Source organism: Maniola jurtina, chromosome 8, assembly GCF_905333055.1.
Source record: "Maniola jurtina chromosome 8, ilManJurt1.1, whole genome shotgun sequence".
In the NCBI taxonomy this organism is placed as follows: Eukaryota; Metazoa; Arthropoda; class Insecta; order Lepidoptera; family Nymphalidae; genus Maniola; species Maniola jurtina.
Window position 1 is genome coordinate 8,848,733 of NC_060036.1, and position 21,884 is coordinate 8,870,616.

Sequence of the window (21,884 nt, forward strand, 5' to 3'; positions counted from 1 at the left end):
TATCTTGTAGTTTTGTTTTTTTTTTATCAAGAATTTATTATTAATGAAGTTACCTAATTATTGTAAAATGGTTGTTTAAATTTGATTTACCTAAATAGACCTTGATCTGTAGTTTTAAATTCTTTAATTAGGTAGGTATTCTATCTATCTGTCTACCCACAAAACGTTTTCTTAATTTTAATATAACAATTATGTTCACATTTGACAGAATCAAGAAACTATGAAATTCCAGTGCCCTGGGTGTAAGTTTTTAAGTAAAAAAAAAACGTGACACTCGAGTTACGCTAATCTGCCATAGTATGGAGATGTCAAATCACGACGTTTGTAAATGATAGATTTACTTACCTACTCTTACGTTATTGAACATCTATTGAACATCATTCTAATAAACTTGAAAACTTACACTAGGGTCTCTGAAAATATATGCGTTGAGGATATATTATACTTTGAGTTTGGTGGCTGGGGCCAAGACAGTACCCCACAAACATCTAGTAGGTAATTTATTTTGTACAACGTTAAAGTTTTATGTTTGCCTTATTATGTTTATGCAGTAAATTTGTTTCTTTTTGGTTGCTTAATTTTAATGTAACAATATTAAGACAAAATGTCAAAGAATTAGTTAAGATAGGAAAATTATGTGTTTAAATGTAAATATATAGATGAAAACATGTTTGTCGAAGTACATAAATATTATTTATGTAATAAATTTGATATTGTTTTCAAAATTTCATCAGCAGTATTATTTCAATCCTTCATTGACCCAACCGTTAAAATATATAGTCTTGTAAGTATGCCTTTTTTTTTGGTGAGGAAAATCTGTCATGGATACCACTGGCTACGGGGGAGCACAGTACTCAGTAGTTATGTAGGTCTCCTACCGACTAAAAACCTCACGAAGTTCCACCCTCCACCACTCCTCCCACCGCTGACGACGGAGCACAAGGGACCGGCAACACCTCGTTACTCCGTCAGCGGAAGTATAAGGCAAGCAATTCAAATCTCTATAAGGTAATACAAATGTTACAGACGAAAATCTCAGTGGGCGTAAACCATTTTGAGTCACCAACCAATCACAAACATGTTTTCCAAAAACATTTGAATTCAATTCGAAAATGTTTTCACAAAACATTCGAAAACACTGTTTCGTTTGTTATTGGTTGATGTCTCAAAATAGTTAACATCCACTGAGATTTTCGTCTGTCATGAATTGCATGGGATCATGACGAAACAGAGAGAGCCCTATATATACTAATTTCTTTCCGTAGAAAGAGTACCTATAGATCATTATTATGTCTGTGCGTAGCACTAGGCGCGCTTAGTCTCTACCCTTAAGGGGGCTCTCTCCGTCACTCGTTTCATACAATCGTAGTTCCAATTTCATTTGAATATTAAGCAACTAAAGTCCATGAAATTTTGCAGACATATTCTAGAAACTAATATCTGTGTCTGTGGTGTTTTAGATTTTTCTAAAAATATGTAGTTTTAAAATTACAGGGGCTCAAAGATTTGTATGAAAATTTTTAAGACCGCGTAACTTTGAAATCGAAACGAGTGACGGAGAGAGCCCTGTTAACGCAACGCCACTCGCCGCGCTGCGGTTCTATTTTCCGCCCTCGGCTACAGTCGCCTCGCTCGGCCTGCGCTGACCCTAATAGCCATTAATATAGGAAAACCAATCCCTTTTGGAAAATATCTAGCTATCTGAACTGGTAGTCTGTACAAAAATATCTATCTACAAATAAAACTCAATAAAGAGAACAATTATTATTATATTATTATGACAACACAGTGCGTACAGGACGAAAATATATTTTAGTTTTAAATACAATCAATCTTAAATACAATAATTCATTTATACTAGAGGTAGGTACCTACCTACTTATAGAATTCACTGTGCGCTCTAAAATGCCGATACCTTGGTCAATTCATCAATAATACCTAGTTAATAATTAATATTATCTACTTACTTCCAATAAAATCTGGATTTATAAATAACTGCATGACACGTGCACCAAAGTACCTAAAGTATTTTGTTCAAATAGAGATACCTACCAAAAACGTATGGACTCTCTTTATGGACTATCAGGATCTCCTTGTGTTATTTAATCTTCCTATTTTTAAAGCAAATACGAGTACATATCTACTTACAGGTAGGTACCTACCGTTTGCTATCCCAAGCCCTAAGGTTACCTAGGGACAAACGTAGCAGAATTCCGAGAAACAAGCGAAAAAATAGTTTTTTCGTTTTCGTTCGTACGGGATTTTTCGTCGGCGCGTTTTGGGTGCGGAAAAATGGCGCTCCCTTAAAACTTCAATAAATAATAAGTAAGTAACTAGATAGGCACACATAGAACGGAATTCCACTTGGCTATGCTGACATTTGCATTGCACCTAGCTCAGTTCAACGTGATCATTACGTCGGAAAAGTTGTCATTCCACTACCCCTGGCAGATTACAGTCTAACAAAGCAACTTATGCCTAGCTAGTTATAGTCCCTAGTTCTTCAAAATTTTATAAGTAGTGTATCAAGCTTAGTACATAGGAATACCTATTATAACGGTATTGAATTTAAGTGGATTGAGCTAAAGGGAGCTTTAATGGAGGCAGCAATTTTGGTTTGAAAATCGCTTATTATAAATGTTATAGCTTCCAAATTGCATTACTGATGGTTGTCACAATCATTCTTATTGGTTGAGGTTACAGTAAAATTGAGTGGTACATGCTTGATCTGTTTCGACGATAGCGCAAAAGGAACGATCGTAATAATGGCATCGACGCTGGCTTCTAACCATATTTCAGTATCAAAAACAGTACAAAATGATGGTCGATATGGATATGTACATCAGGTGTCAGAGTCATCACATTCCTCAACCATGTCGCTGGGAGGGGCGGGGAACCTGGGCGGTGACCAATTGAGGTATATGCTGTCCGTGTAAATTGCCATAAAAAATGAAAACAACCACCTGGAAAGAAAATGACGATCAGTGGGGACTACCGACAGAATGGAAAACTTAAACATACTTGGCACTCCCATTAAAAATTGAAACTTAACACCTTTAAGGAGAAAATTTTAAAAGCTGATAAAATTAGCATGTCCATGACGCGAGCTTGAAGTTTTACCCATCCCAAAATCTCCCTCGCCAAAAGAAGTTTTCACTTCAATGAGAATTTTGTTTACTACTATAATTGTACAACTTTGCACTGTACCTATGTGACGCTCACCTGAAAGGTCTATGTTCAATGTTCAACAGTGTACGTTCGCAGGCTGATATTGCGATGATGATACTAATTAACTAAACGAAATCTAGCAATACCTAATCTTACTAAAATATTTTTTTCATACCAGGCTAAGCCGAACGCGAAATGTTTCATATAAAAGCTTTGTTTTTTTCGGTACCAAGGATCCCATGGTCCACAGGGCACGGGCAACTCGTTCATGTGAGGTTGGCAATATCCTAATAAAAACAACATATTTAATCAAGTTTTTAGGTAAAATCAATAAAAACGAAAGCTTTAAAGTCTAGGTTAACCTACAATGTTCTGGACAGGTTTGATAGAACTGTGAGACTAATTATTACCTACCACCCTGGGTCCTTTTATAATTTAAATAAGGAATAGATAGATTTTCTAAATTCCCACAGGAACAAAGCCGCGGGCGGGCTTGCTCGTTTTCATATAAAATGCCAAACTCTAATAGACATGCGTCGCGTTACGCTTCTTGAGAATATCAGCTTATTCCTTAGAGTAGGTACCTTAGCTACTTAAAAAATAAAAAAGGTACGATCGAGGTTAATTAAGTTGAAGATACAGTTTTACCCATTGTCAGTAACTTAGAAGTTGAATGCCTAGTCACTGAATCCACGTATGTCACAAATGAATGATAAATGAAAACGTACCATCCTTTGAAGAATCTGAAATGATAACAATATTCATTTAGGGAGGTTCTTCAGAAAACTATTACTTATACATAGATCAATACAGAATCTTTGAGTATTATTTGAGACTTGAGTATAGGCATAGGCTATAGTTAGGTATAAATAGACAATGTTAGGCGTGGACGATAACATGAGACCAGTAGGCCGAGCACCAGTTTGACAGCTAATGTACTGATTGCAAACTATAATCGGCTCATACTCTCACTTTTGGCCAGAATGCTTTGCACCAAAAATGCAGTGCAGTTTACAACAATTGCCTTGAACTATCCACCCGCTACACTTTGCACTCAGTTTTCAATTTTATTTCGTTTTCTATGCACAGAATAAAAACGTCCCCGGGTTAGACCTCAAGTTATCACTCAGGACACGCGTAGTATTAGTTCCAAAATGTTGTAATTCCTGCCATTTTGAAAAGCGAAATAGCGACACTGATTAAGTTACGGAGGAATCAAATTCGATATATTTTTTCAAATAAATTGTTTTGGACTAACTTGGTTTTGTTGCTAATTTTCTGTTTTCCGATAATCTTGCAAACCCTTTATAAATAGCTGTTAATTTTGAGCGCATTTTGCTCTGTTTTTATCAGTTGACATCCCAAAACAAGCCATCTTTGAATTTATTTTTTTCTAACTTATTTGACATGAGTAACAACGTGCCAGGTGTACGTGTAGGTTTTATTATTATTCCAATTTCTTACTCACCTCTAATGCCTTTTAACAGGGCTCCCTCCGTCATTTACTCCATACAATCGTAGTTCCAATTTCATTTGAATATTAAGCAACCAAAGTCAATGAAATTTTGCAGACATATTCTAGAAACTAATATCTGTGCATGTGGTGTTTTAGATTTTTCTAAAAATGTGTACTTTCAAAATTACAGGAGCTCAAAGATTTATATGTGAATTTTTAAGACCGCGTAACTTTGAAACCGAATATTTTAACAGAAATCTGGAAAACCACAGGCATAGATATTAGTTTCTAGAATATGTCTGATTCAAATAAAATTGGAACTACGTTTGTATGGAGCGAGTGACGGAGAAACCCCTCTTAAGCATTCTACCCACGACACTGCGCCAGGACTGATTTTGGATAAAAAAGTGGAGATGATAGATTGCCTTCTAAACATGTCCTGTGTTATGGTCATTCTAGATCGCCTTATAGATCGGGCGGCAGGAACAGATATGCATTCGATAGCAGCAGACCCATATGTAGGGATCAACCTAGATTGCCCCAATCCGACTGCCTCGTAAATCGGCCCTGCCGCAGTGTCGTGAGTAGAATGCTTTACTTAAGAGAATAACTTACCATTAAGCAGTGAGCGTCCTGTGAGAGCGCACTTGTATGTCTATTTCAGTGAATCAGTAGGAAGATCGTAAATAGGTATTATAACAAAGGTGCACCTGATGATTTAGCACTCGATGTGATGTATATTGTATAGGTATAGCGCATAACTGAGGAGGCTCCTACGGAAGTGGCGCGGTGCGGCAGGGTACCAGTTGATGGTACATATTTGAGAGTCAAAACACTTTAGCGGTAAAGTAAAATGGCCCTTAAGTACACTGTTTTAATGCTCAAGTTTGCACATACACAGCCAGCGCTCCAAGCGGAAACGTTGCGTTATTAAAATCAATGGTATTGAATTTCTTACTTTAAATCAAGACTCTTTTAAGTCTATTTTATTTTGACATTATTTTGTTTCGACTCTCGAATACTATCAAAATTGGTGAGAAGTAAAATCTTGTACTGAGGGCACAGTATTCATACGTTAACGTATGATACAACTTCGCATCCAAAGTTCAGTTAATCTTTGCTGAGATTTATAGAGCGTACTTTGACTTTGCTCAGACTTAAAACTAACTTAAAACGAGACTTTTATATAGAGTACATAATATGTCTGTCCCGTTTTAACTATGCCTTAAGTCTAAGTAAAATCAAGGTGCTATCTTATAGATTTTAACCTTAGTCTACACGAACAAAGCAATGTCAAATAGTTAGCGTAAACATTAATACAAAATAACGTCTACAATAAAAACCCAAACTAATATTTACTTAATCTTTATTTTTAATGAGACCTTATAAATTAATAGATTCTATGAATTAAGGCTACCCACTACTAGGTAATCCGCTTCGTATGTTGTAAAACGTCATGTTTTCACATGATTTTGTATTCAAATTTAAAATTTAATCGGTTGAGCGGATGGGTCTTTAGGAATCCCGTGGGAACTCTTTGATTTTCCGGGATAAAAAGTAGCCTATGTCCGTCTCCGGGATATAAGCTAACTCTGTACCTTTGTCAGAATCGGTTAAACTGCTGGGCCGTGAAAAGGCAGCCGACAGACAGACACACTTTCGCATTTTTAATATTAGTATGGATATTATGATTGTTTTTCGGCCACTATATTATTTTTACTAACTATTTAATTTAATTTAATTTAATTTAATTAAGAGACGTTTCAGCGGTCAGCCATTTAGGCCCAATCGAGCTCTTACGACAAAATGTATAACTAAATTACACCTATCGTTAGTATAGGTGATTCGTCCTCTTATACAAAATTCCTCGTGTCTTGAAAACTAAACGTTGGAATTAGTCAAGTCTTATTATACTTTAGTTGTAGGTACTTTATGTAACATGCGAACGGATTCATTATGTGGCATAACTAAGTTTCCTAAATTCTTAAGCCCTGGTCAGGCATCAAGCGCAAATCCATACCCCTAATCAATAAGGTACATTTATCGACTCAAGCGCAAAGCGGTGATAGTCTAATGTGTTGAGACTGAAGACATCAGTCTCCTATTCGAAGGATCCCGAACATACCTGGCTCGTATATCCAACTTTTCAAAAAATTTCAAAATGGCCGCCATAAAAACTAAAGTGTTATTTCTTGTACAACGGCACGGAACACTTCGTGTGCGAGTCCTGCCCGCACTTGGCCAATTTTTAGGTAATGTTCGTACCTTCGGTCTTATTTTCGTACATTTTTCAAAGATGCTCAAGACATTTTTATACACCTCAAAAAACCGACAAAGCAATTCTAACTTTATATCCACAGTTCCAAATTCATCGATTCCGTTTTTTTTTAAAGTTTTTTAATGTAGTCAGCGGCACCCAGCGCAGTAGCGTCATGGCTTTTCGTACCTTTTCAGGGTCTCGTCCGTAGAATCGCCACATATGATTTGGCAACGCCGCTGTTCACACATTCGTCTCCGGTCTCATCTCGCACGCACAGTGACGCTGTCAGTCAATAACATAAACAGCGAATGGCGAGCCGAACCCAATGGCGAATATGTAAATTTATGACAACGACTGGCATAGGCAAAGTCAAAGTCACATATAATGCGTAAAAAATGAGTTCTCACGCGCCATTTTAACTTTTTGTGTCAAATACCATGTCAAAAGAACGATTTTCTTCATTTTAAAGGTGAAACGTACTTTTGTCATGACAGTTGACCCATAGGCGCGTGAGAACTCATTTTTAATGAACTATACACATATTTAACACAAGCGTACGGAATCTGGAGTTTTATAATGTATCTTTGATGCAACTGTCGGTTACAACTTCTAGGAGTCGCTTTGAAGTCACTGACTTCACGCACTGACCAGGGCTTTAGGCATATAACATGGTAATTATAACGTATAGTTTGAAGAAACGTTGAGGTACAGTTATCTGCTCTCAGGTTTGGGTTTGGGAGGCTTGAAGCCTTGAATCTTCTTCTTTTTCTTCTCCTTGCTTCCACCAGACTGGAATGTTTTCCAACTGTCGACCCTATTTTGTCGAGACTCCTGAAAATTACCGAAAAGACTTTATTTTAGAATTATTTTTAGAATCCATACTACAGGCTAAGACTTACGCTTAACTGAATAGGTTCCTGTGGTAATAGAGCAGTGCGGTGTGATGACTTGACGCGAGAGCTCAGTGATTCGTCAACTTTACAACTGTCACCCTCCCGCACCGCTCCCCTACCGCAGGAGCCTACTCAGTTATGCTCTATATCTACCAATATTAAATCATAAAAGCGAAAGTATGGCTACTAGCTTTTCATGGTTTAACAGTTTAACCGATTTTGATGATAGTATACAGATAGCTAGCATCCCAGCAAAGGACAAAGCCTACTTTTGGCTTTCAAAAATTAAAGAGTTCCCACAGAATAAAAAAAAATTAAATCCACATTTACGAAGTTTCGGCTATCATCTACTTGGTAGGTACAGAGATAGCTTGCATCCTGGAGACGGAAAAACACTACACTAATTCATGCAGGCATTATTCAGTCATAAAAGGAAAAGGTGACTGACTGATCTATCAACGCACAGACTACACATCCGCTAAGAAAGGATTTTTGTAAATTCGACCCGTAAGTGGGTTAAAATATTGGTTCGAAATTTGTGTAGTCCATGCGGACGAAGTAGAATAGAATGGAATAGAATAGATTTTTAGTCAAGTAGAATTTTACAAGTGCTTTTGAATCCAAAAAATAATTTACCACTGGTTCGGAATGGCGTTCCTACCGAGAAGAACCAGCAAAAAACTCGGCGGTTGCTCTTTTCAATTCTTCAAAGAAGTCACGGGCATAAGCTAGTTTAAAATAATAGGTTAAGTATCTACCTCAAAGTTTTTCGCCCATTCTTTCTCTAGTGACACCTGCTCCTCTTGTTCGATTTCCGCTTCACGCTTTCGTTTCCTCTCTTCCATGTCTCGAGTCTCGAGGTGTTGGCGTTTGCGCTCCATGTCGGCAAACAGCTAAAACGTAAACCATAAACATACCCTGATTCCAGAGAAAATCTTTCCATGGCTTCCGGGATAATCAAGCGGCTTGATGGCAAGCACATAATTTTGCTTAGCTTGCCCAAGCAGCTTGATGCGCTCAAGCGGCTTGAGCCAGAAAGAGGCACTTTTCTCATTTCATACTTGATTGTCAAGCAAAAATTTAAAATTGCATCAATCACAGAGCATGTAAATGCTTGACTCGAGCATCAAGCAAACATTGTAAACGGTCAACATGCTTGGCTCAAGCAAAAATCTACGTACTTGACATCAAGCTGCTGGACCGCCTCGGAAGGTTTTAACGATAATAATAACGATCATTAAATTTGAAGCCTATGGTTATATTGAGAGTATGATTAGTGTACTCTTTGGGTATACATTTCCAATTTAAATGGGTCATGTAAAAGAGTGTGGGAATTCTGTAGTACCCACTCTCTAAACTAAGTTACATGTCTTATTACTGCTTATTGCTATCCCTTTCATAATGCTCGCTGTGGAAATGCACTAAATTTAAACCTCTCAATTTAGTTTAATTTAGAGATTGTGTTGTGTGTGAACAGAAATAGCCACATTGGCGTCGATTCTGGTGGCTTTCTCTAAATTAAATTTATATTATGCATCATTTTTTTAAATATTGCTAAAAAGTCGGAAAATGAATTAAATACTCTTAATTTTACTCTACTTTAAGCACTATGCTCAAGACTGGCACCTAAAGTTACTGAGATTGACCATTTTAAATTACATTAAGTGTGTCTGTCCTTGCCTTACCTTCATAGTCATTACGTAAACTGCATGCTTATACTTGTCAGGGTCATCTTCTGGTATGCCTTCAGCTGTCCGGTTCTCTTTCTTTTGCTTTTTACGTTTTTGTTCAATCTGCAAATAGAAAAACACAATCCATAGAAGCCACCTGAACTTAGTTCTAAATTACTTTAGTTGACATTAATCTCTACTAATATAGTATGAAGAAAGAGTGTGAACTTTGTGTATGTGTCATAGTCTCACACTGCAGTGTATAAAGTAACATATTCGCTTGATGCGCGTATTTACAACAATAAAAACGAATGAAGTTAAATCATACCTACCACTACTCTTAAATTTACCTTTGTAAAATAGCAAATGAATTTTTTTAATAGTTTTAATGTTAAAATTTAGTAATGGTAAGTCTCTGATCAGATTGCTCAGAATTCTTTCTGGTCCTGAATCTAGAGTTTATGATTTACGCATTTGTTATTATGGCTGTCATAATAGCTTTCAGTATTGTTGTACATATTGAATAACAGCCCAGCTTAATCTTCATCCACCATAATACAAAACGGCTAGCTAGTAAGTAATACAGCAAACTATAATTTGCTTGTTATATAGATACCATATGCTCTGTCCGTTCTTTGGCCTCTTGGTAAATGTCTAAGCACTTTTTTCTTGTGTCTTCACATTCCAAAGTTTTCCAAGCCCTGTTTATTATTTCAAACGCCTGCTGGGCACGCTCGGAGTCATCCTGAAATGTAAACGCAAACTATTATAATCCATACTAAGAAATACTATAAATGAAAAGTTTTTCTAAGTGTCGGTTGTTTGTTTTTCATTGTCAAACTACTGAGCGGATTTTGATGAAATTCAGCATAAAGATCGCTTACAGTTTTAGGGACTTACACAAAGGCAGCTACTTTTTATCACAGGAAAGTATCTTGGCCCTTCAAAGAACAGAGGATCCTTACAGCTTGTGAGAAACAGTTACAATTATTACAATATTATATGAAGTTAATTTGATAATACGTCAACTCAAATAGCAATGCTCGTTTTCCACGGGAAACATGTGAAAAAGATAGATCATTAGTTTTTCACAAGCCAATTTAGTTTAGAGATTAACCAGAGCTGAATTAGCACTATTTTAAAATTATATCTATAACAATATAAAGAGGTAAAGAAGCTAGCCTTTTTTGCAGAAACACTTCTTTTATACATTATGTATTATATTATAGTGAGTAAACAAGGGCACAGGTCACTTGATTTTAAGTGATTACTACCTCCCATGCACATTTATAGCACCAGAGGATAGTTTGAAATAATTTTAAGTGAGTAACATTAAAATTTTTGTGACAGATAACATACTTATAGTATACAATTTTCCTTGATATTTTGTGTAATATTAGATAATAAAAAATATATTGCAGATAATACATTATTGAGAAACACATATAAATTAACTACATTGAGAAGTGCAGCATTTTTGCAACTGCACAACTTTATTTCATGGCTGTTCCATAAGCACTTGTAAAAGTTTAATTGAATAAAAATATTTTGAATTTGAATTTAAGGAAAATTAATTTCTGGCAAACAACAAATTGTGCTCCAATCAAAATCTGAATTTTATTATTATATGAATTTAACCATAATTTATCAAGTAACTAAGTATTTTCAGATTATTAATTGGCCACCTATATGATTAATTTTATTAATTGACAACCTATATGATGCCATAATAGAAATTAACTATATTATTAAGAGGTGCAGTAGTTCTGCCACACCGCCTTTATCGCAAGGCAGCCCTTACCTAATGAATGAGTAGTGCAGGTTGCCACAGGTTACCAAGGATACCATCTGTGGATAAAAACCAAATGTTGACGGGTACACCGTCTCAGCAAGAAGGATTGGATTTTCTTCAATAACTACATAAGATGTTTTTAAAGCGGAAACATAGGAGTGAACCTTATTATAAATATTCTTTCTAACAATTTTCAGATTTTATATTATAACTATGATAACGGTCCACCATTTAGAAGCACGCTCAAAGGTGTCAAAAGGTAAACACTGCGCCAATAAGTATCTATGTAGCCTGTGTCGCTGTGATCACACACACAACTTTCTACTGTAATACCTTTATTTTTATGTACATTCTCGTCTGGCTTTACAAAGATTAGCCAATGTCAAGTTTGTAGTTATTTGTAACAAGTTAGTTAAACTATACAAGTATGGACCCCGTCTGTGCCGGCGCTCGCCGACATACGCACGGCACCCCCTTAGAGTGCTTTCCAGTCAGTTTTAACAAAAAAAAAACACTCCAAAAAGGCAGAGCACGCCCGCCAGCTAACACCAACACAGACGAAGTCCTTTAATAAAGGAATTCGTCTGTAATAATTATCGGCACAAACTGAGAATGTTTGCAGCTAAATGGTTACAGTCATTCCTAATAATGTTAAGTATTAGTATGGTACCATGCTTTTAAAATAACTTACAATGTTTTTGTCCGGATGCACAAGAATGGATAGCCGTCTGTATTTCCTTTTAATTTCATCTAGAGATGCTTCTGGATCAACTTGTAGTACCTCAAATGGATTTAAATTGAAATAAGTCGATCCAGGCCGAAGTAGCCTCTCTATTTGTTGTTTGGGAGTCAACACTGAGTCTCGTTTTTCAATTTCCTTAACCTATAAACGAATTATAAAAAACACAATAAGTTTTCAAATTGATCATATTCACGCCAAAACGCTAACATTGCTTGCTTATTGAATTGATAACTAAGGGTATGAATGAAGTAGGTTACAGTACAAACCTCTGAATAGAAATCTTCAAACGATTCTTTCCCACTTGGTGTGGACGACATTTTCGAAAAGATTAAAATTGCAGCATTAGTTAATCTTGCAGTACAGTTTAATCAATATCAGTTTTGTTTTTTAGTTTAGTAGACTGAGTAATTTAGTTTTGAAAGAATCTATTCACAGAATTTAATGAATATTGACCACATAATGACAAAAGACAAAGACACACAAAATGAACAAAAGTCAAAATGTCATCAATAATGTAGAGATAGGAAGTGTGACCACCGTAAAAATAGAAAATCTGCTATCATGGTGAATCTACATGCTTGCAACAAACAGCAAACAGCAAACATACAGCAAGCATCGGCAAACACCACAGAGTACTTTGTATACACAGTGTTTGGCGTGCAGCCAAATGGATCGAAAGAAAAGTGCTGCCAAAGCGTTGACAAGTCAACACACTTGCTGGAGTGTTATTGTTTGCTGTTTTGATAGTAACGTTATAATATACCTTGCGCCGCCATTATAGTTACGATCACAGATAACTAATACCAGTCTACGATACAGCACGGCCATAGAACAGGTTACATTTTTGTACTACTCTGTGTCGGTCTAATGTCAGCAAAGTGGCAATATTCGGCAAGTGCCACAGTAGCTATAGTGCGTTTCATTGAATAGTACTTATGGTGTTATGTTGGCTCCCCTGTCTGTCCAAGTCATTGGCACCATATTTGCATAAGAAGACGCAGATTTTGTTTATTTTCATTTGATTTTCCTGAATGAATGAAATGAAAATCAAATGAAAATAAACAAAATCTGCGTCTTCTCATGCCAATATGGTGCCAATGACCACCCAACAGACAGGGGAGCCAACATAACGCCATAGGTACTATTCGATGAAACGCACTATACAGGCTACTGGTCTGTGAGTGCCACAGTAGCTACAGGCTGGTCTATATGGTAGCTATAGTGCGTTTCATTGAATAGTACTTATGGTGTTATGTTGGCTCCCCTGTCTGTCCAAGTCATTGGCACCATATTTGCATAAGAAGACGCAGATTTTGTTTATTTTCATTTGATTTTCCTGAATGAATGAAATGAAAATCAAATGAAAATAAACAAAATCTGCGTCTTCTCATGCCAATATGGTGCCAATGACCACCCAACAGACAGGGGAGCCAACATAACGCCATAGGTACTATTCGATGAAACGCACTATACAGGCTACTGGTCTGTGGTGCCACAGGCCATAGAGTAGGATTACTTACACAGGCTCCACAAAAAAGTCACACTGCTGCGTGGCTGCCTGTAACTGTGCATATTAATTAATTATTTTAGATACTACGCAACCTAGGTACGTTTTTAAAATACCTACTCATTTACTTACCTACTTGCCCGTGACCTTGCCCGTGTGAATCAGATTTTTAATTGTCCTTGGTAATTAACTCATTTTCCCGGGATAAAAAGTAGGTAGGTAGGTAGGTACTTAACTAAGTACTTAACATGTTCATTAATTAATGTAGGTAGTGTGCTTTTAATAGTAGTATTATGCTATTAAGTAAAAATATTATAAGTAAGTAGGTAAGTACCTATGTACCTACTACCTACCTATAAAGCGACAAGAAGTATCTACCTACCTAACAAAATCACACTATATATACCTAATATTATAAAGGCGAAAGTTTGTGTGTATATGTGTGTGTGTGTATGTTTGTTACTCCTTCACGCAAAAACCACTAAACGGATTTGGCTGAAATTCGGAATGGAGATAGAAAATCAGAGCTCCCACGGGATTTCGAAAAACCTAAATCCACGCGGACGAAGTCGCAGGCGTCAGCTAATCCATACTTAATATTATAAATGCGAAAGTGTGTCTGTCTGTCTGTCTGTCTGCTACGTTTTCACGGCCCAACCGCTGAACCGATTTTGATGAAATTTGGTACAGACTTGGGATGCATTCCGGGGAAGGGCATAGGCTACTTTTTATCCCGGAAAATCGAAGAGTTCCTACAGGATTCAAAAAAACCGAAATCCACGCGAGCGAAGCCGCGGGCGTCCTCTAGTAATATATAAATGTACAAATGGACACTTTCGGATTTATCACAGTTTAGTAGGAAAAAATAAAAACGTAGTGATTATATTCTCTTTGGGAAAAAACTGATCAAGTGCGAGCTATACCTACTTGCACACAAAGGGTTCTGTACCATAGTACGAGAAAATAAACTTTAATTTTTAAATTACTATGCCGGTCATTTTGAAATGTTTATTATTTGTTGTTGCCGCTGCAACAGAAATAAATACACATTATGAGAAAATCCGTTGTGTCGTTCGTCCATCTGTCTGTCAGCGGGCTATGTTCGTAATAGTTAAAGAGTTGATTTTTTTTTACATTAAGTGTACATTTTCACAACAACAAATCTTAATAAAAATTTCAAAGTGGCCGCTATAAAAATAAAAAAATAAATACCTAAAGTGTTATTTCGTTTACGGATGGTACGGAACCCTTCGTGTGTGAGTGCGACTCGCACTTGACCGGTTTTTTATTTAGTAACTGTATGTTCTTGATATTTACTTTGCCACTTTACACATTCATTTTATTTCATTCAGGCAGTTAAAATGTTCTCAAACAAAGTTGTACTTATCACCGGCGCAAGTTCTGGGATTGGAGCGGAAACGGCCAAAGAATTTTCAAAATTAGGAGCAAATATTGTGATAACAGGAAGAAATAAAGATAAACTTAACAACGTTGTTAAACAATGTGAAGAACTTTCACCCAATAAACTGAAACCGTTGCTTATTATTGCTGACATGAATAAAGAAGATGACGTTGAAAATATAATAAAAACAACTATTGATCAATTTAATAAGATAGATGTTTTAGTAAACAACGCAGGTATTCTGGAATCTGGAACAATAGAGACGACTTCCCTTGAACAGTATGATAGAGTTATGGGCACTAATGTACGGAGTCCATACCATTTGACTATGTTGGCTGCACCGCATCTTGTTAAGAGCAGAGGAAATATAGTAAACGTCTCAAGTGTAACTGGAATGAGATCTTTTCCAAATGTACTTGCCTATTGTATGTCTAAAGCGGCGTTAGATCAGTTTACCAGATGTGTCGCTTTAGAACTAGCTCCAAAGGGTGTCCGTGTTAATGCTGTTAATCCTGGTGTTATATCTACTGGCTTACATAAAAAAGGGGGAATGGATGATGAACAATATGAAGCATTTTTGAAGAAGTGTGCAGATACCCATGCTCTTGGTAGACCAGGCGAATCAAAGGAAGTCTCATCAGTCATTGTATTTTTAGCTAGTGAAGGTGCCAGCAATATCACTGGAGCTACATTACCAGTAGATGGTGGCCGACATGCAATGTGTCCTCGTTAAAGCCTTCTGTTTTAAAAAATGCATTGCAAAATGAATGCAATATTATCTCAATATAAACTGCTTTTGATAATATTAATGTGTTTTATTTATACATGACATTACTTTTCAGTGATAAGTGATACTGATAACCTGTAGTGATAACGAGATACCGAGTATTATTTTAAATGAAAATTCTTTGATAATTTTGTTACTATTACAAAATCATTGTAAGAAAGATTTCATAAGTGAGAGCGGTTAATAATTTCTTATTAATTGCAATTTAAATCATTTTCATAATTTACATCCTAAGCTAGGTAGTTGATTTAAAACGTCCGGGCATAGATAATACATATAGTGCGTCCGGGAGCGGTAAAATAACGGGAACGGCGTACTTTGTCCTACTCATCTAATAAATTAGTGCTGGTGATAATAAAACGTAACGTTTATACGATCGAGGTACTTAGGTACCTTTTGTCAGACGAGCAAAGATGTTTTCTGGAAAGGTCGTACTAATTACTGGCGCTAGTTCTGGCATCGGTGCTGAAACTGCACGGGAATTTTCTAGACTAGGCGCAAGTTTAGTAATAACTGGGAGAAATAAAGAAAATTTAGATATGGTATCCCAAAATTGTGAAGCATTATCTCCTGATAAATTGGTTCCTTTGAAAATCATCGCTGATATCCAAAACGAAAAAGACATTGAAAAGATTATTGAAACCACAATTCAACATTTCAAGAAACTCGATGTTCTTGTCAATAATGCAGGTATTTTAGGAACTGGTACCATTGAAACTACATCGTTACAGCAATTTGATACTATTATGGAAACTAATGTCCGTGGCCCTTATTATTTAACTATGCTGTCAGCTCCTTATCTTATTATAAGCAAAGGAAATATCGTTAACGTATCTAGTATAGCCGGATTGCGATCATTTCCAAATAGTCTTGCTTATTGTGTATCTAAAGCTGCTTTAGACCAGTTCACGAGATGTATTGCCCTTGAACTAGCCCCAAAAGGAATTCGTGTAAATGCTGTTAACCCGGGCGTTATAATTACTGACATACATTTAAGAGCTGGTATGTCAAAGCGAGAGTATGATGAGTATCTGGTAAGATGCAAAGAAAGTTATCCCATAGGAAGGCCCGGTGATACAAAAGAGGTATCATCTGTAATTACATTCTTAGCCAGTGATGCAGCAAGTAATATTACTGGAGTGACTCTATCTGTCGATGGAGGTCGTCAGGCGATGTGTCCTCAGTGAAGACCTTCATATCAGCTTATTTACGTTTATACCTAACGCATTTGCAATTAATAAAGTGTAATTTAAATTAGTATTGTATTAATGATTAAATTAAAACAAGTTTTTCGTTTTTTTAATCATAAAAATTTAATTTGTAAATAGGTATGTCACTGTCTTTGCACCTCTCATTTCCAACATATTTGCATATTGCCTTTCGCCTCTTTATTTGATATTTTAAGTGAAAACACCTTATGCAATTTTATGACGAACAATCAAGTAAATAATCGATTTTAGGTTAATAACTTGCTAGCATATCACGAATTCATCCGCGTGGATTAAGTTCTTATAAAGACTCCGTTGGAATTTTTCTAAATCCTTTCCTATTTTGTTTAGATCTGAGGTTAAATCTCAAGTTTCTAAACCTAGTTGTTTAAGCTGTAGGTTGATATCTAAGCTAGTAAGTTTCTCATTTATAATAATTCCATAAATTAAAAAAAACGTAGTTAGACACTGAATTTAATTTGTAAATATTACTATTTTAAAACATAATCAAAACTTTTTGCCAGACAGGTAGGAAAATGTTTTCTGGAAAAGTAGTACTCATTACTGGCGCTAGCTCTGGCATCGGTGCTGAAACTGCACGGGAATTTTCTAGACTAGGCGCAAGTTTAGTACTTACTGGAAGAAATAAAGAAAATTTAGAAATGGTATCCAAAAATTGTGAAGAGATATCTTCCAACAAACCTGTACCTTTGAAAATCATTGCTGACATCAAAAACGAGAAAGATGTTGAAAATATTATTGAAACCACAATTAAACATTTTAAGAAGCTTGATGTTCTCGTTAACAACGCGGGCATAGCAGCATCTGTTACCATAGAAACTACATCGTTACACCAATTTGATGATATCATGCAAACTAATGTTCGTGCACCGTATTACTTAACGATGCTTGCTACTCCGTATCTCATTAGAAGGAAAGGAAATATTGTTAATGTTTCTAGTGTAGGCGGATTGAGGGCATTCCCAGATTTTCTAGCTCACTGTATATCTAAAGCTGCTTTGGACCAATTCACTAGATGTGTGGCTCTTGAGTTAGCCTCAAAGGGTGTTCGTGTTAATTCTGTAAATCCTGGTGATATAATTACTGGTATACATTTGAAAGGAAGCGTGTCAGAGCATCAGTATAAGGCATATTTAGAAAAATGTAAAACAATTCATCCTCTTGGTAGAATTGGAGAACCTAACGAAGTATCATCTGTTATTGCATTTTTAGCTAGTGATGCAGCAAGTAACATTACTGGTTCGAGTTTATCAGTTGACGGTGGTCGCCAAGCCGCGTGTCCTCGTTAGAAATCATTGCATACAGCTACCATATTTGGAAGAATGCCTTTATTTTTTGATTGATGTAGTCGTGGATAAATTAATATTTTCGTTTTCAATATTATAATATTAACATTGTTAAGTTTGAAAAAATATATAAAAGAATAGGTTAAAATAACATGTGTTTGTTGTAATAACCTCTGTTTTAATGCCTTGTTTGATCATTCCAAGTTAAGGAACTATTTTATTAGTACCTATCTAACGGTAATAAAAATACTTTTGACCTTCGATTCATATTTTGTATAATACCGCTGAAGAAAAATCTTGTAGTTAATAGCCGTTTAATTTTAAGAAAATTTATTTCTTGTAAGTGAAGAATAAACCGAAGAGGCTGAGCAGGTGCCGATTTCTACCACAAATTTTGCTGAGTTTACTCCGGCCGCAAGGAGACGAGTGCCAGCACAAACCTCGAGTGCTGCAGGTAAAGTTGCCAGAGCCAAGTTGGTACGAGTAATCTGAAAATGATTATTACTATTATTAAAGAAAATTACTAGAAAAAGATTCAAAATAATATTAATGTTAATTTGCAAAGAGCATCCGTCGAGTTTTTTGCTGGTTCTTCTCGGTAGGAAGTTTCTTTTTGAACTATAACATCGATGTTTTGAACTAGTGGTAGATTTAGGTACTTAGTGATTCGAGAGCATTAGTAAAAATTTTTTTTCTATTTCTATTCTATTATAACATGTCAAACCATTCAACTTTTAGATCGTAAAATCTACAAATGCACCTAGATCAACAGATTGATTCAACCCTTCTTAAATAGATTGTGAAGTTGTGGAAACCCTTCTGGCATCTGTGTTCTCTGACATTATTATTATATTAAAAGAATCTATATCTATAATAACCTTCAAACCAAGAGTGAATAAACTACAAACTCACCAATAATCCACTTTGGGTTAAGAATGCAGCTCCCTGTAATTCAGTTCTAACAGCAACGCTTCCAAAGCATGATCCAGTAGCTAGGAATCCAGAACTGTCGTGTCGGCAATTTCTTAACTCTTCCACAGCATTACTTGCAAACCCCGTAGCATTCGATGAGAGCAGTTTGAGGTTTTCGATTAACTCACCGATTTCCTTTATTCTCTCATCGGCACAATCTTTAGATTGTTCCACGGTTTCGGTAAAAATTACATCAATTTCTTTCCTAAAGTTCTGTAAGTAAATGGATTTTCTTTTGAATGATTTGAATTTTAAGTTTTGTATAATAGGTAGGTAGGTACTTATGTAGGCTAAGTGAATTTTAATCTTCGAACTTTTACACTTTACTTTTGACTATTATGGACTTATTTGACTATGTAGTTAATAAAATTGCACTTGCATTTTATATTAGGTATCTATATACAATATTTGCACGCCATTGCATCACGCATGGCAAAATATGTGGTGATAGGTGTGATGAATAATTGTAATACCTTTGTTAACCTACATTTAGAGCAAATATTGTTGTATTGATTGATTAATTGATATTTAGGTACCTACCTACTTAGATGCCCAATCCCGAAACTTCTCCACGTAGATTTGTGATTTTAAACATATTAACCGAGGCAACTCTGATTTTCTGGGATAGAAAGTAGCCTATGTCCGTCCTCTGTATCGGTTAAACAGATGGGCTTTAAAAAGGTAACAAATAAAAAGACACACTTTCGCAAATCTTTCTTTACTAAATTAATTTTATTTAAGTGTGTCTTACAAGCAAAGAAATCGGATCGGTCAATTTACTTTTTATTTCAAAAACCGGTCCGGAAGATGCTCGCAAGTCGCGGCAAGTAAGTATCTAAGTAAAGTAAGTATAGGTATGTTTTTAAAAAAAAAACTCATGCGTAGGATACAGTACGTTGTTTTTACCCTGAAACATAGACGTAGGTACTTATAGTTTGGTTAGTTTACTCACCTCTATGCAAGTTTGAACTGCAGCTCCGGCGCCTGTGAATCTGTCAGTGAAGCTGTTGATGGCATTGTTGACACGTTCTCTTAAACTCTTCAAGTCGTTTGCTACTTTTTCCGTGAAAAGCTTTGCTTGCTCTTGTAGACCTTCGTTGAACTTCTTAGTAGCATCTATAGCATCTTGAGCAGCTTTCTGCAGATTCTGGGCTAATTCTTGGACGAGTGATCTGGTAAAGTGGTAAGTAGTTAGGTAGGTACGTTTTTTATTTTTCATCATCGTCAACCGACAGATGTTCACTGCAGGACATAGGTTTCCTGTAGGGCTAGGGAGTAGGGACCTCGACATGCCACGGTCTTGCGCCGCTTGAATCCAGCAGCTTTCTGCGACTCGATTGATGTTTTCTACAGTCCACCTAGTCCTAGTGGCACAGTGGGTCATCCGCGAATGCTGCAAATTCCGGGGCGAGATCGCCATTGTAGCAACTTGGGACCCCAACATCTATGGATTTTTAAATAATGTGTCCTGCTCATTGCCACTTTGGGTTCGTTGCACTGTCTGTTACTCTGGTTCTCTTAGGAATCTCCTAATGTCGATTTTATCATGCAGAAAAAGTCTAAGCATGGCTCCCTCCATCGCCCACTAATAGGTAGGTACCACTTAAATTAGTTACTTACTGTGTATTTCCTATGAAGTCAACCTGACGTCTGTGTCGCACCAGCAAAGCTTGATCAGATGCATTCCCCAAAGAGAAAGACACCTGTTAAAAAATACACAATTAAGTATAATTTGATTTAGAAACAGTCAATTTTCTCCTCCTCTTCAATGCTAAGTTGTGACCTCTTGTCTTGAATCACACAGTAATGATCCTCTTGGAATAATAATATGGCCAGCTCCCAGATCCTTCCCCATACGATTCTACTAAGAGTGTTGTACCTATGGGATTTGAGTAGGCCAACTTCGAACTCCAAGTCGGTCACGCATCCAGGCTCCAGCTACCGGTTTAAACCAAAGTTGCTAACCTAGATAATAATAATCGATTGATAATATAATTATGCGCTGTGCAACTAGCCCGCACGTTTCACATCAAATAGTGAACAGGGATTACTACTAAGATGTAAATAGGTAAGTTAATTAATTAATATTGTAGGTAACTCACCAAACTCACGAAGAAAAATAAATATGTCAACTTCATTTTTATTTAACAGTGAAAGATTTTTGAAATTATGGTGGTGAACAATAGAATTCCATGGTTTTTATAGAAAACGGTTGCAAAATGCATTCTTTACATTGTAGCTCTAGCAAATATAGATACCTTATCATATTCATGGAATATTAAGAGCAAATCTAAGGCAAACAAAACAGTGTGATCGAAATTAGTGTTCTACCTATATACCTAGCTATTATCTACTTTATTTACCTACATTTCAGGTAAATATACGTAGGTACCTATGTACTACTAATAGTAGGTACCTTCCTACTACCTGTACCTAAACCTATGCTTGGAGTTTTTCTACATGATCTAATCAGAAATGAGGAGATCCATAGGAGAACCAGAATACCGACAGCTCATCGGAGGCGAAGCAGAAGTGGCAGGTCACATAGTTTGAAAATCGAATAACGAATTAGCCTCAAATCAATAGAAGATTATGTAAATGATATTTATTTTTAATGATATTTTGAGCGTGGATTTGACCTGCAGCTCGCTCCAGCAATGCGCGGGACTTGAATTACTTTTATAGGTACATGGCATAATATTATCAAATCTTGAAAAGAG

General features: G+C 36.2%; 7 protein-coding genes and 2 long non-coding RNA genes across 13 annotated transcripts in view; 6 read left to right on the forward strand and 3 right to left on the reverse strand.

The window, feature by feature from the left end:
- Nucleotides 1-730, forward strand: part of LOC123867588 (forkhead box protein O) — a 113,915-nt gene extending 113,185 nt beyond the window's left edge. The window contains exon 10 of the mRNA XM_045909682.1: nucleotides 11-730. The gene's annotated coding sequence lies outside the window, so the exon portion shown is untranslated. The remainder of the gene's footprint in view (nucleotides 1-10) is intronic.
- Nucleotides 731-1,017: 287 nt separating this feature from the next.
- On the forward strand, nucleotides 1,018-19,337 carry LOC123867601. The gene is made up of 2 exons (XR_006796452.1): nucleotides 1,018-1,199; nucleotides 19,254-19,337. It is a non-coding gene; the product is annotated as an uncharacterized LOC123867601 (long non-coding RNA).
- On the reverse strand, nucleotides 1,839-4,620 carry LOC123867597. Its single transcript, XM_045909701.1, has 4 exons — nucleotides 4,427-4,620; nucleotides 3,897-3,911; nucleotides 3,344-3,455; nucleotides 1,839-2,963 (listed from the first exon to the last, which is right to left on the reverse strand). The coding sequence occupies exons 1-4, from the start codon at nucleotides 4,500-4,502 to the stop codon at nucleotides 2,843-2,845; spliced, it is 324 nt and encodes a 107-aa protein (XP_045765657.1). The 5' UTR covers nucleotides 4,503-4,620; the 3' UTR covers nucleotides 1,839-2,842.
- On the forward strand, nucleotides 2,525-9,000 carry LOC123867598. The gene is made up of 3 exons (XR_006796450.1): nucleotides 2,525-2,534; nucleotides 7,814-7,817; nucleotides 8,881-9,000. It is a non-coding gene; the product is annotated as an uncharacterized LOC123867598 (long non-coding RNA).
- On the reverse strand, nucleotides 6,817-12,467 carry LOC123867595 (dnaJ homolog subfamily C member 8). Its single transcript, XM_045909692.1, has 6 exons — nucleotides 12,248-12,467; nucleotides 11,931-12,122; nucleotides 10,064-10,192; nucleotides 9,463-9,570; nucleotides 8,536-8,670; nucleotides 6,817-7,715 (listed from the first exon to the last, which is right to left on the reverse strand). The coding sequence occupies exons 1-6, from the start codon at nucleotides 12,296-12,298 to the stop codon at nucleotides 7,596-7,598; spliced, it is 735 nt and encodes a 244-aa protein (XP_045765648.1). The 5' UTR covers nucleotides 12,299-12,467; the 3' UTR covers nucleotides 6,817-7,595.
- Nucleotides 13,467-15,695, forward strand: LOC123867591 (3-oxoacyl-[acyl-carrier-protein] reductase FabG-like). 4 transcript variants are annotated; one of them, XM_045909686.1, is made up of 2 exons: nucleotides 13,467-13,587; nucleotides 14,841-15,695. In XM_045909686.1, exon 2 carries the CDS (start codon nucleotides 14,850-14,852, stop codon nucleotides 15,621-15,623), a length of 774 nt encoding a protein of 257 aa, XP_045765642.1. In that variant the 5' UTR covers nucleotides 13,467-13,587; nucleotides 14,841-14,849; the 3' UTR covers nucleotides 15,624-15,695. The 4 variants fall into 4 exon arrangements, with proteins under 4 accessions (XP_045765642.1, XP_045765645.1, XP_045765643.1 ...); XM_045909689.1 differs by having other exon boundaries at nucleotides 14,845-15,695; XM_045909687.1 differs by lacking the exon at nucleotides 13,467-13,587 and adding an exon at nucleotides 13,625-13,659 and having other exon boundaries at nucleotides 14,831-15,695.
- On the forward strand, nucleotides 15,793-16,983 carry LOC123867594 (3-oxoacyl-[acyl-carrier-protein] reductase FabG-like). Its single transcript, XM_045909691.1, has one exon. The coding sequence runs from the start codon at nucleotides 16,091-16,093 to the stop codon at nucleotides 16,862-16,864; it is 774 nt and encodes a 257-aa protein (XP_045765647.1). The 5' UTR covers nucleotides 15,793-16,090; the 3' UTR covers nucleotides 16,865-16,983.
- On the forward strand, nucleotides 16,977-19,452 carry LOC123867593 (3-oxoacyl-[acyl-carrier-protein] reductase FabG-like). 2 transcript variants are annotated; one of them, XR_006796449.1, is made up of 2 exons: nucleotides 16,977-18,415; nucleotides 19,438-19,452. XR_006796449.1 is itself a non-coding variant. In XM_045909690.1 (1 exon), exon 1 carries the CDS (start codon nucleotides 17,422-17,424, stop codon nucleotides 18,193-18,195), a length of 774 nt encoding a protein of 257 aa, XP_045765646.1. In that variant the 5' UTR covers nucleotides 16,977-17,421; the 3' UTR covers nucleotides 18,196-18,473. The 2 variants fall into 2 exon arrangements, 1 of the variants encoding a protein (XP_045765646.1); XM_045909690.1 differs by lacking the exon at nucleotides 19,438-19,452 and having other exon boundaries at nucleotides 16,977-18,473.
- LOC123867590 lies at nucleotides 18,490-21,415 on the reverse strand. The gene is made up of 5 exons (XM_045909685.1): nucleotides 21,267-21,415; nucleotides 20,785-20,867; nucleotides 20,117-20,336; nucleotides 19,105-19,377; nucleotides 18,490-18,680 (listed from the first exon to the last, which is right to left on the reverse strand). Exons 1-5 carry the CDS (start codon nucleotides 21,300-21,302, stop codon nucleotides 18,513-18,515), a joined length of 780 nt encoding a protein of 259 aa, XP_045765641.1. The 5' UTR covers nucleotides 21,303-21,415; the 3' UTR covers nucleotides 18,490-18,512.
- Between the last annotated feature and the right edge of the window lie 469 nt (nucleotides 21,416-21,884).